The 12,063-nt window shown below is 39.6% G+C and overlaps 1 protein-coding gene across 5 annotated transcripts in view; it reads left to right on the top strand.

The window, feature by feature from the left end:
• The window catches only part of SCAF8 (SR-related CTD associated factor 8), a 272,897-nt gene that overhangs the window by 97,915 nt on the left and 162,919 nt on the right, over positions 1-12,063 (top strand). For all 5 annotated transcript variants that reach the window (XR_012883211.1, XR_012883212.1, XM_075862688.1 and 2 more), the window contains one exon: positions 4,005-4,122. Coding sequence is in view for 3 of the 5 variants with exons in the window: in XM_075862688.1 (XP_075718803.1) it covers positions 4,005-4,122 (118 nt within the window). In the remaining 2 variants the exon portion in view is untranslated. The remainder of the gene's footprint in view (positions 1-4,004; positions 4,123-12,063) is intronic.

The raw sequence follows: 12,063 nt of genomic DNA, 5'->3' as shown, positions 1-12,063 counted from the left end.
TGATTTTCACGCACCCATTGACTTCAGTGATGCGCGAAATATGCAGAAAGAATGGACAAGTCGTAAGTTTTTCGCAGCGGACTCACGCTGCGTAAAAATCACGCACCTGTCTGCACGGCCCCATAGATTAATATAGGTCCGCCGTGTGTCGCGCGTGAGTTGCACGGACGTATATCCCGTTCGTCTGAATAAGCCCTTAACATGCACAAAGCTGTTTCCTACAGAATGCTGTTATAAAAGTGTAACCTTTGTGAGGTGCCTAAATAACAGGATGTTATGTGTGTCCAAGCCACCAAAAAATGCACTATGCTTCCAACTTTTTCTCTCCTTGGAAGACGGGGAATGGAAAAGGGAAAAAAAAAAAATGGGCTGAAAGGGTTGAATATGTCCTCTGAAAAATACCATATGGGAATAAATAATCTAGAACTAGGACGAAACCAATGTTAAATAAAACAGTAAGGGGGGCAATAAATGATAAAAAGGAAGTTGTCAAACTACTGAAGCAGGACGGTTGTGACGAGGCATTAAAGGGAACCTGTCACCAACATTTCACCTATTAAACCGACTATACCTGGCGGTAGTGGGTGAAAAATCATTTCTATATAACCTATAATTATCTTCTTAGTCGGCTCTGTAGCTTTAGTATTTAGCTTTTTAGTGTTCCCACACCGTATGCTAATGAGCAGAATAGAGTCAGATCTTCATTTGAAAAGAGTCAAATCTTCGTTTGGAAAGAGTCATAACTTCATTCCTCAAGTCTTTCCAAGTTTACTTCGCCTCCTTACTTTTGATTGACAGCTCCTCGCCTTCCCCCAGCACACAAAATCCTGCGCTTGTGCATTGATGTCCTCTTTTGGTGTGTGCGCACAAAGGGACACCGCATAATTATGATAAAAGGCGCAAAACGTTTGCAGACCGATATTTACAGTCGGAAGAGGAGTTTAGGAGAGGGGATAACCGTAATGAACTTTTTATAGCAGCGGCCAGTGAGGGAGAAGTAAAGTTCAATAGGTGAAATGCTGGTGACAGGTTCCCTTTAAATAATTATAAAGAAAAAAATAAGTTGTGTAAAAAGAAATTAAGGCATCTAAGATTGAACCACAGAGACTCGTTGCCGAAAAAAAGTAGAAATAACCCAAAAATATTTTTCAAATGCATAATAAATAAAAAGAAACAAAGTGTTGGTCCTCTCAAAAATAATCTCGGTATAATGGTGGAGGAGGAAGAGGAAAAGTCCAATCTATTAAACGCCTTTTACTCTACTGTATATACACAAGAAAGTCCAATGTCAAACGACATGATTAGGGATAAAGTAAATTCTCCATTAAAGGGTTATGTGGGGACCGAAAAATATTTGCAGTGTACTCACTGCCGTATGTGAGTACACTACTAATATACATTCCTGTCCCCCGCCACGCTGATTATGAGATTTTAATATATTTTTTACAGCTCTGGTGGGTGGACTGGAAGTCTAGTGGCACAGTCTTTCTTCATGACGACATGACTCGTTGTCATGTGACTGTCCCTGCTGTACGCCATGTAATCGCTGTACTACTGCTACAGCAATTACATAGAGTACAGCGGTTTATGAGGGATCAGTCCTGTCAAACCAATCTGATCAGCTTCTATGAGGTGGTAAGTTCTAGACTGGACCTCGGTAAGGCTGTGGATGTGATGTATCTAGACTTTTCAAAGGCGTTTGAAAATGCTGAAACTGGTGGAAAATGTGTGTAATTGGGTTAACAACTGGCTCAGTGATAGGAAACAGAGGGTGGTTATTAATGGTACGTCCTCAGAGTGGGTCACAGTTACCAGTGGGGTTCCACAGAGGTCAGTATTGGGCCCTCTTCTTTTAATATGATAAATTTCAGTATTTGCAGATGATACTATATCTGTGAAGTAATCAACACAGAGGAGGATAATGTAATACTACAGAGGGATTTGTGGAATTTGGAGGTTTGGGCAGAGAAATGGCAAATTAAGTTTAATGTGGATAAATGTAAGATTATGCGCTTGAGCCAAGGAAACAAATTCTACAATTATGCAATAAACACTGCGTAAAACTACTACTGAAAAAGACTTGGGGATATTGGCAGACAGTAAATTTAACTTTAGCAACCAGTGCTAGCTAGCTGCTGCCAAGCCAAATAAAATCATGGGATGCATCAGAAGAGGAATAGACGCTCATGATAAGAACATAGTTTTGCCTCTATACAAATCACTAGTCAGACCACATATGGAATAGTGTGTACAATTTTGGACACCTGTGTATAAGAAGGACATGGCTGAACTAGAGTAAGCGCAAAGAAGGGCGACCAAGGTAATTAAGGCAATGGGCAGATTGCAGTACCAAGAAAGGTTATCAAACATGGGGCTATTCAGTTTAGAATAAAGACGGCTTGGGGGCGATCTAATTACAATGTACAGTTGGACAGTGCAGAGATCTTTCTAATGATCTTTTTACACCTGGGCCTGTAACAAGGACAAGGGGGCATTATCTACGTCTAGAGGAGAAAAGTTTCACCACCGTCACAGACGCGGATTCTTTACTGTGAGAGCAGTGAGACTATGGAACTCTCAGCCACAGGATGTTGTGAATTTTAATTCTTTGAACAAGTTCAAGAAGGGCCGTGATGCCTTTCTTGAAAAATATAATATTACAGGTTATGGAAACTAGATTCTGGAGATGGGACGTTGATCCAGGGATTTATTCTGCCATATTTTGAGGAAATTAACATCCACCTCATAGGGGGTTTTGCCTTCCTCTGGATCAACACGGTAGGATTATAAGTTCAACTTGATGGACCTGTGTCTTTTTTCAACCTTATCAACTTTGAACACTCGCTACTAAGATGCGCATACTCATTACATACAGTTAAATATCATACCTATGTACATACTATACACATTTACAGAATTTTGCACACATATTTACACTGACACACAAACATATAATGAGCTCTTTCCTGATGGGGGAAGAGATGGAGGTCTTTTCTACTTTTTTGGGCAGCTACTACTTCCTCCGCCACTGTCCTCTCTACTGCCACCGCCAGTATGGATGTGGACGTGACATTCGGTGCCCAAGGGTAAGCAGAAGCAGTGGTTGTGCAGTAAATGCAGATCTAGGTTATTGCAGTATACAGAGCGCAAGGAAGCTAGGACTGACAGGCAGTAGTATTATACGTCACACACAGTCGCTCATTAGCTGTGACGTATAAAGATAATGTCCATCTGTATGGAATACCTGCGCTCTGTAAACTTAGGAATAATCAGTAATACTGCACACCCGCTGACTCTGCTTAGCCCTGGGCGCCGACAGTCACATCCATAAGTAATTCAGTGGCAGTGGCAGTACAGAAGGCAGTGGTGCCTGCGAATTAAAAGCTGTTGGGGTGGGGCTTAATTTGATTTTCCGATTTGCAAAGAATCAGAATTAAGTCGCTTTGAGAGAATGAATTGGATGGGGTTAATCCATGTGTGGATCCGTGGCACAGCAAGCTGCACATCCACAGCAATTCCCAGCTGAGCCTCGGAATTTAGGTGCGGATCTTGTAGTAAATATGTATCGGATTAGCCATATGTGAACATGGCCTTATGTGGATAGGGGGGGGGGGGGGGGGAGTGTATTGGAAGAATCTTTTCCTAGGTAACCTACTGAATAAAATAAACAAGTTTTTACCTATGCTCCCTGATATTTGCTCATGATTTAAAATTTGTCTTCCTATTATGTTTTAGTGTTATATATATGTTATCGGAATTACTCACCTTATGAGCTGACAAGATTCTTATAATAACGCTGGCAGGCTGCAGGAACTAAGAGAATCTGACACCTCTCTGCCTTCTGTTAGCAGAACACAAGCTTTTTTACATCAACCAAATATAGGCCAAATATTTTGCTGATTTGTTCGATCATCAAGATCGCTCCTACTCTGTTACTATGAATGCCAGTTGTAATGCTAATACGGCTTCCGGACCGTTCAATTACCAATTCTCTTCTTTTTCAGCCCCCTTGTACCAGATTCTGTGAACAATTCACTATTCCATCAGCTTGCAGAACATTTACAGCAGCAAAATCTAGAACATCTACGGCACCAATTCTTGGAGCAGCAACATACTCCAAAGGTACTTTGTAAAGTAATAATACATTCATTTTAATAGGTTCCTGACCACCCATGGTATTTATACGGCAGGAGGTCCAGGTCCTTGAAATACGCGCCATAGTATATCTATAGCTAAATATCAGGTGCCCGTCAGTCACAGACCCTGGAGAGAAGGTAGAAGGTTCTCTTGTACACAGCGTTCAATAAGCCTAATATATAGAATAAAGTCAGCGTGTATAACAGGGCTGATTTCCCTGTAACTGTGGCTGCTGTGCAGTTAAAAAAAATATATATATTTTCTGACCTTTGAGGGACAAGCCATAATAATTAAAAACTTAAAGTAAAATAAAGTGCAAAAAAAGTAAATAATAACTACACATATATGACACACATCAATCATTGTCGTAACGCTAGCCCTGACCCATCTACCCTAAAGTAGACATGTAATATATAAAAATTTACGGTAGATAATTTTGGCCACAAATAAACAGTATATTTTAGGGTAAAACTATAGTATTACCAGAAAATATTAGCCGAAACGTAAAAAAGCTAATTTTTTTTCAAACTATAAGTCCTCATGCACACGGCCGTGATTTCCGGGTCGGCCATGATTTTCAATGAGCCCGGACCGCAGTACACGGCCGTAATAAGGCTTGCCCGTTCTTTCTGCGGTAAGGGCTCCGGGGGATTTTCGGGGGAATTGCGGCCGCAAAAGCACGTTCGTGTGCATGGGGCCTACACCTAAAAATTCTAAAATAGCAAAAGGATCTGTATAAAATTGATGAAAACAGAAACCTGCACTGTCTACGAAAAAAACTTTGCAAAAATCACATTGCTATCCTAACAGATAAGAAAGTAATTGCAGTTTAACTTAACGCGTTCTAAAATGGCTAAACTGTGTCTGGTCCTGAAGGCTCAAAATAGCTTTGTCCTGAACCAGTTAAAAGGGAACACATGCAAAACGTGGTCTATGGATATTCAACATTCTTTTTCCAGTTATGTTATGTGCACCTTTGAGAGAATGTTTTATTTTAATAAACCAGTGTTTTATTCGGTTTTAAAAAACTTTTAGGGTATGTTCACACAGAGTTTTTGTGCAGGCAGAAAAATCTGCCTCAAAATTCCTGAAGATTTTGCGCTGCCTGCACTTGCGCGTTTTTCGCTGCGTTATTTCGGGTGCAGCCATGGTGCAAAAAAACTGCTTTCTCTGCCTCCCATTGATTTCAATGGGAGGTCAGAGATGGAACTGCGGGAAGAAAGAGAATGTTGCTTTTTTTCCCGCTCGAGGGGGCGATTTTGCGGCTTCTGTGTCAAAAACAGCACAAAATAACTGTGTGAACTAGCCCTTGAATTGTCTTTTATTAATGCTTTTACTTTTTAAGATACATCTTCCATGTATCTTGTATAAAAGCTGTCAAAGCTATTAACGCTCACTTCTAAGTTTTGAACTTAGATGTGATCGATAACAGTTGTGTCCTGCGTGATCCAGCACATCGTGTATAAAAAAAACAACTTAATCATTTATACACACCACCACCTTCACACAACTTTGCTTCAAACACCGAGGTGTGAGCAAAGATTTATAAAAATTCAACTTTATGACTAAAATGCGTACTCAAGTAAACCCCTTATGCAAATAAAATGTACTCTGCAAAGAACTATAAGCTGTAAGGAGTTCATAGATACCACACACATGAAACCACAGGAATGCACCAACCAATTTTTGCAAGCAAGTTAAATTGGGGATTATATAGGTATATATTTTTTCCATCCTCCTATATAAACTCTAAGGCCCCACGCACACGACTTTAATTTTGATCCGCACTTACGGACCGTGATTGCGGATCAAAATACTGATCCATTAATTTCTGTGGCCCACGGACACCTTCCTGTATATTTACGGGAAGGTGTCTGGGAAGTAGAAATGATCCGCAAAAATAGGACATGTCCTATTTTTTAATTTTATGGTCCGTGCTCCCATACTTTATAGGATTGCGTCCGTCCGTGCACGTAATCATGGGCACGGCCGTGTGTCGGGGCCTAAGGCTGTGTTCACTTGTCACGGTGAAAGTGGGTTGTCTGCGAAAAACACTGAAAAAAATAAATAAAATTAAACGCAACATGTGAATGCAGCCTAACCCTAATCAATAATCACAATTCCCTAAACTTAATCTAACGCCTTAACTAATAAGAATTATTATTTTTTATTTTTTTGTGGAGGTAGGTAAAAGAATCGTTTATGGCGACCGTCAACGGATGAAAATGTATTTTCTGACTGACGGTGTAGGAATCTTTTCCATCCATCACAAATGTATTAGACATTCCCCTCTAATGATCATTATCGCTATGATCGTAGCGTGTAACCGGTATCACTAGATAAGCGGATTATATGTTAAAAATCGGGAACACTAAGTATGGGGACAGTGTAAAATTGACATACTTTATTGAGGTTTGTGTGGTGCATTTTATTTGACCCCGCCATCCAGAGAGTTGTAAATGCCTGGGTTGTGGAGTCAATAAATGGCCTAATTAGGCGCAAAGTGAGATGAGATACTGCTCATATTCTCACTCCTTTTCTAAGAGAACAAAAAAAAGGCTCCCCATATGTGACATATAGAGTGCAACTATCCTGTTAACCCTCCCTGGGTCATTCTCCTCCTGTCCCTGCATGTCCCCCCACTGCCCCCCTTTTTCCCGTCCACGCATGCTAAAGTGGGAGCTGCAAGTATATACAACTCCCACTTCAACCTTCTCTAACAAAAGTGTTGATTGTCGCTGCAGGCTCTATCTCTAATTCACCGTTTTATCTGAGCTAGTAAGTGGAGCCTAACTGCTATCATGTCTACCAAGCACTGCAAACACAGAATATAAGAATCATGCTCTCTTAACTATATCACATATATAAAAGCTGCAGGACATCATACAACAGTAATGAGCAGTGAAGCTGAGAATCCAGAACTGGGGGGACATGTAACTCTTACCGTGTGTGTGTGTGTGTGCGTGTGCATGTGTGTGTGTGTGTCATTCTGCCTCCTCCACTGCCCCTCTCCATAGACTTCTATGGGCAGCGTCTGTGTGTCTCCCTGCCCACTTCCTCCTCTCCACATATACTTCTATGGGCAGGCTGTGAAGAGACACAACCCCACTTCCTGTGGTCTGTCTCCTCTTTTCTGTAACTAGGGACGGATTTTCCTTGACAACAGGATGTGCCAGCAGATTACAGCAAGGGAGACACCTAGTGGCAGTAACGTGTCACAGAATTTGCATGAATAAAGCAACTAAATGTAAACAGTAAGTAAATTACAATGTTGATGTCTATCAGGTATACTATTAGATTAGCATAATTAGTTTGAAAGTTAGTATCAGTTTAAATGCAGTGGAGAAATAGGAATGCCAAATCTTCTACTAAGAGGCAGCCAAGCTATCCAGAATTCGACACTGGATTAATAAACTAAATTCAAAATTATAAATGGATACAGACAGAGCTTTTGCTCTTACTCTATTACATCATTGATTTAGGCAAAAAGTATCTCAGCAGTATTTAACGTGACAAATCCACAACCTTTAACCCTTTAGTGACATGCCTATTTTAGGCCTTAAATGGATGCTAACTTTTCAAACAATTTATGCTAATCTATAGTATACCTGATAGAGATCAACTTTGTGGTTTACTTACTGTTAAAATGTAGTTATTTTATCAGTGCAAATTTTGTGTGAAGTTATGGGGGTTTTACACTGAGCGATTATCGGGCAGACAAGCGTTCATAGAACGCTCGTTGCCGATAATTGTCCTGAGTAAACAGGGCAGCGATCAACAGATGAACGGGCAAACGCTCATTCATCTGCTGATCGTATCGTTTTAAAAAAGTAAAATATTATCATTGTCGGCAGCACATCGCCATGCTGCCGACATGATGATAATGTATGGGGACGAGCGATCGGAGTAACAACCGCTCGTCCCCATCCATAGCTCCTTGTGACAGGAGCAAACGAGCATCGATCAACGATGTCTCATTGATTGACTTTTTCACAATAAAACTCCTTTTAAAAAATATATATATATTTGTTTTTGTGTTGCCATTGTCTAAGAGCCATAACTTTTTTAATTTTTCTGCAGACGTAGCTTTCTGAGGGCTTATTTTTGTGGAGACCACTTGAAGTTTTTATTGGTACCATTTTGGGGTACATATGACTTTTTCATCGCTTTGTATTGGATTTTTTGGTAGGCAGGATATACAGAAAACAGCAATTCTGGTCGGCGTGTGCAGGTTAAATAACGTAATACATTTAAAGTTCGGCCCATTACAGACGCAGCAATACAAATTATGTGTAGTTTTTTTTCTTATAAAGCATTTTGTAAAGGGAAAAAAGCGTGTTTTTCATTTTTTTTTACTTGGAAGTTTTTCATTAATTTAATATCATCATTATTATTATTATTGTTATTATTTATTAACCCCTTAATGACCAGCTTGTTTTAGACCTTCATGACCAAGCCATTTTTTACGTTTTTCCATCGTCTCATTCCAAGAGCTATAACCTTTTAATTTTTGCGTCGACATAGCTGTATAAGGTCTTGTTTTTTGCGGGACAAGTTGTACTTTTTAGTAGCACCATTTTGGGGGACATATTATTTATTGATTAACTTTTATTAACTTTTTTTGGGGGGAATAGAAAAAAACCTGAAATTTCGCCGCACTTTTTCGCGTCTTAAATCAACGGTGTTTACCGTGTGATATAAATAACACAATAACTTTATTCAGCGGGTTGTTACGATTGCAACGATACCAAATTTGTATAGTTTTTGCATGTTTTACTACTTTTACACAGTAAAAACGCTTTTTTTTCAAAATTATTTGTATTTGTGTCTCCATATTTGAAGAGCCGTAACGTTTTTAATTTTTTCGCCGATGCGGTTGTGTGAGGTCTTTTTCTTTGCGGGAAGACTTGTCGTTTTTATTGGTTCCATTTTTGAGTAGATGCTACTTTTTGATCACTTTTTATCACATTTTTTTTAAGTCAGGATTCACAGAAAACAGCAATTTTTCCATTATTTTTTATTACATTTTTTACGGCGTTCACCGTGCGGGTTAAATAATGTAATACATTTATAGTCGGGGTCGTTACGGACGCGGCGATACCAAATATGTGTAACTTTTTTACTTTATTTTGGTTTTTTAATAGTAAAGCAGTTTGTAAGGGGAAAAGCTGGGTTTTTCATTTTTTTCACTTTTTTGTTTAAATTAACTTTATTAAACTTTTTTTTTACTTTTTTTCTAGTCCCACTCGGGGACTTTAATATGCGATTCTCCGATCGCTGTTGTAATACACTGCAATACTTTTGTATTGCAGTGTATTACTGCCTGTCCGTTTAAAACGGACAAGCATCTGCTAGGTAATGCCTCCGGCATGATCTAGCAGGCATTCGCTCAAGGCAGACCTGGGGGTCTTTATTAGGCCTCCGGCTGCCATGGGAGACACTGACACTCGGCGATCGTATCGCCGGGTGTCAGTTGGATGAGAGGGAGCTCCCTCCCTCTCTCCAAAACCACTCAGATGCGGTGCACGCTATTGCGCACCGCATCTGAAGGGTTAAACGGGTGAGATCAATACTAATATCGATCTCACCCGGCAGAGCAGGGACGCTCCCAGCCCTCAGCTGCCTCTAGCAGCTGAGAGCAGGGAGATTTGACACTCCCTGCTCTGTTTACTTTATCCTGATGCAGTGCCGTTAAAAGGCGTATTGGCGGTCACTAACGGGTTAAAGTAATTGTTAGTTTGTTGTTTTGTTTTTTTTATAATCCCACTATGGGACTTTTAACCCCTCAATGACCGCCGATAAACGTAAAAAAGTTTAATAAAAAAAAAATGTGGAAAAAAAATGAAAAGCTCAATTTTTCCCCTTGCAAAATGCTTTACTATTAAAAAACAAAACAAGAGAAAGCAAAAAGGTTGCACATATTTAGTATCGCCGCGTCCGTAACTACCCCGACTATAAAGCTGTTACATTGTTTAACCCGCACTGTGAACGCCGTAAAAAATAAAATAAAAAACAATGGAAAAATTGCTATTTTCTTTGAATCCTGACTTTAAAAAAAGTGATCAAAAAGTCGCATCTACTCCAAAATGGTGCTATTAAAAAACTTGTCTCGCAAAAAACAAGACCTTATGCAGCTATGTCGACGCAAAAATAAAAAAAGTTATAGCTCTTCGAATGTGACGATGTAAAAACTATAAAAATTGCTTTGTCATTAGGGCCCAGAATGCAAGCAGGGGGAAGGGGTTAATATACGATCGTTTGGTCGCTTTTATAATACTTCTGTATTGCAGTCCATTATACCTGTCTGTGTAAGACAGGGCTTAATTGATGGTTGACCGGGCGACACTGACGGCAGACCTTTATTAGGCCCCTGACTGCTATGGAAACAAATAGCACCCCATGTTCGTGTCCGTTATTGCATGTGCTCTAGTCACAATGGGGGCGCTGTAGCATATGTACCCTTAATGACCGCCATGATAGTATGGACGGTCATTAAGGGGTTAAATAAGCCGTAAAGGATCTATTTGACCTCTTAATAATTTTAGAAAACACAGTAACACAATAAGGAACCTCATCCTTTGCTACTCACATGTAAAACAATGCTATGACTCTAAAACCACGGGGAGAGTTACACGTGGCTACCTTGGGGGAACCAGAATGGGGAGAGTTACACGTGGCTACCTTGGGGGAACCAGAATGGGGAGAGTTACGCGTTTGCGTGGCCACCTCTACACTTAGTCTCCATCAAGAATCAGCATCCAGCGACTCCCCCCATGTTCTAGATAGGTGAGAGTCCCAGAGCTGGGACCCGCATCTATCACATTTTCATGGCATACCCTGTGGATATGCCATAAATGTCTGTGATGGGAGTAACATTCTAAGTGTTCGTGTATTCTACATATAATTGTTCTGCATGTGTTGTGTCTTTATGTATCTGATTTAAATAAAAAATAAAACGAAATACAAAGATAGAGGTGCTAGAAAGCTTGTCAGATTGTAAGCCCTACATTCCAGAATCCCTTAATTCTTTTTTAACCCCTTAAGGACGCAGCCTAGTTTGGGCCTTAAGGCTCAGAGCCCATTTTTCAAATCTGACATATTTCACTTTATGTGGTAATAACGTCGGAATGCTTAAACCTATCCAAGCGATTCTGAGATTGTTTTCTCGTGACACATTGGGCTTCATGTTCGTGGTAAAATTTGGTCGATATATTCAGTCTTTATTTGAGAAAAATTGCAAAATTTAGAGAAAATTTAGAAAAAATAGCATTTTTCAGAATTTAAATGCATCTGCTTGAAAAACAGACGGTTATACCACCCAAAATAGTTACTAGTTCACATTTCCCATATGTCTACTTTAGATTGGCATCGTTTTTTGAACATTATTTTATTTTTCTTGGACGTTACAAGGCTTAGAACATAAACAGCAATTTCTCATATTTTTAAGAAAATTTCAAAAGCCTTTTTTTTAAGGTACCTGTTCAGTTCTGAAGTGGCTTTGAGGGGCCTATGTATTAGAAACCGCCATAAAGCACCCCATTTTAAAAACTAGACCCCTCAAAGTATTCAAAACAGCATTTAGAAAGTTTTTTAACCCTTCAGGCATTTCACAGGAATTTTTTCTTTCTGAATTTCAATTTTATTCTATTTTTTTTCTGTAACAAAGAAGGTTTTACCAGAGAAACACAACTAAATATGTATTGTCCAGATTCTGCAGTTTTTAGAAATGTCCCACATGTGGCTCTACTGCGCTCGTGGACTAAAACACAAGCCAAAGAAGCACCTAGTGCATTTTGGTGGTGCTTTTTTATTAGCATATATTTTAGGCAGCATGCCAGGTTTGGAGAGGTGTTGAGGTGCCAAAACAGTAGGAATCCCCCAAAACTGACCCCATTTTGGAAACTTCACCCCTCAAGGAATTAATTT

Source organism: Rhinoderma darwinii, chromosome 4 (assembly GCF_050947455.1).
Source record: "Rhinoderma darwinii isolate aRhiDar2 chromosome 4, aRhiDar2.hap1, whole genome shotgun sequence".
Lineage (NCBI taxonomy): Eukaryota > Metazoa > Chordata > Amphibia > Anura > Rhinodermatidae > Rhinoderma > Rhinoderma darwinii.
The sequence above is the reverse complement of the archived record's forward strand: the minus strand, read 5'-3'. Positions and strand labels throughout refer to the sequence as shown.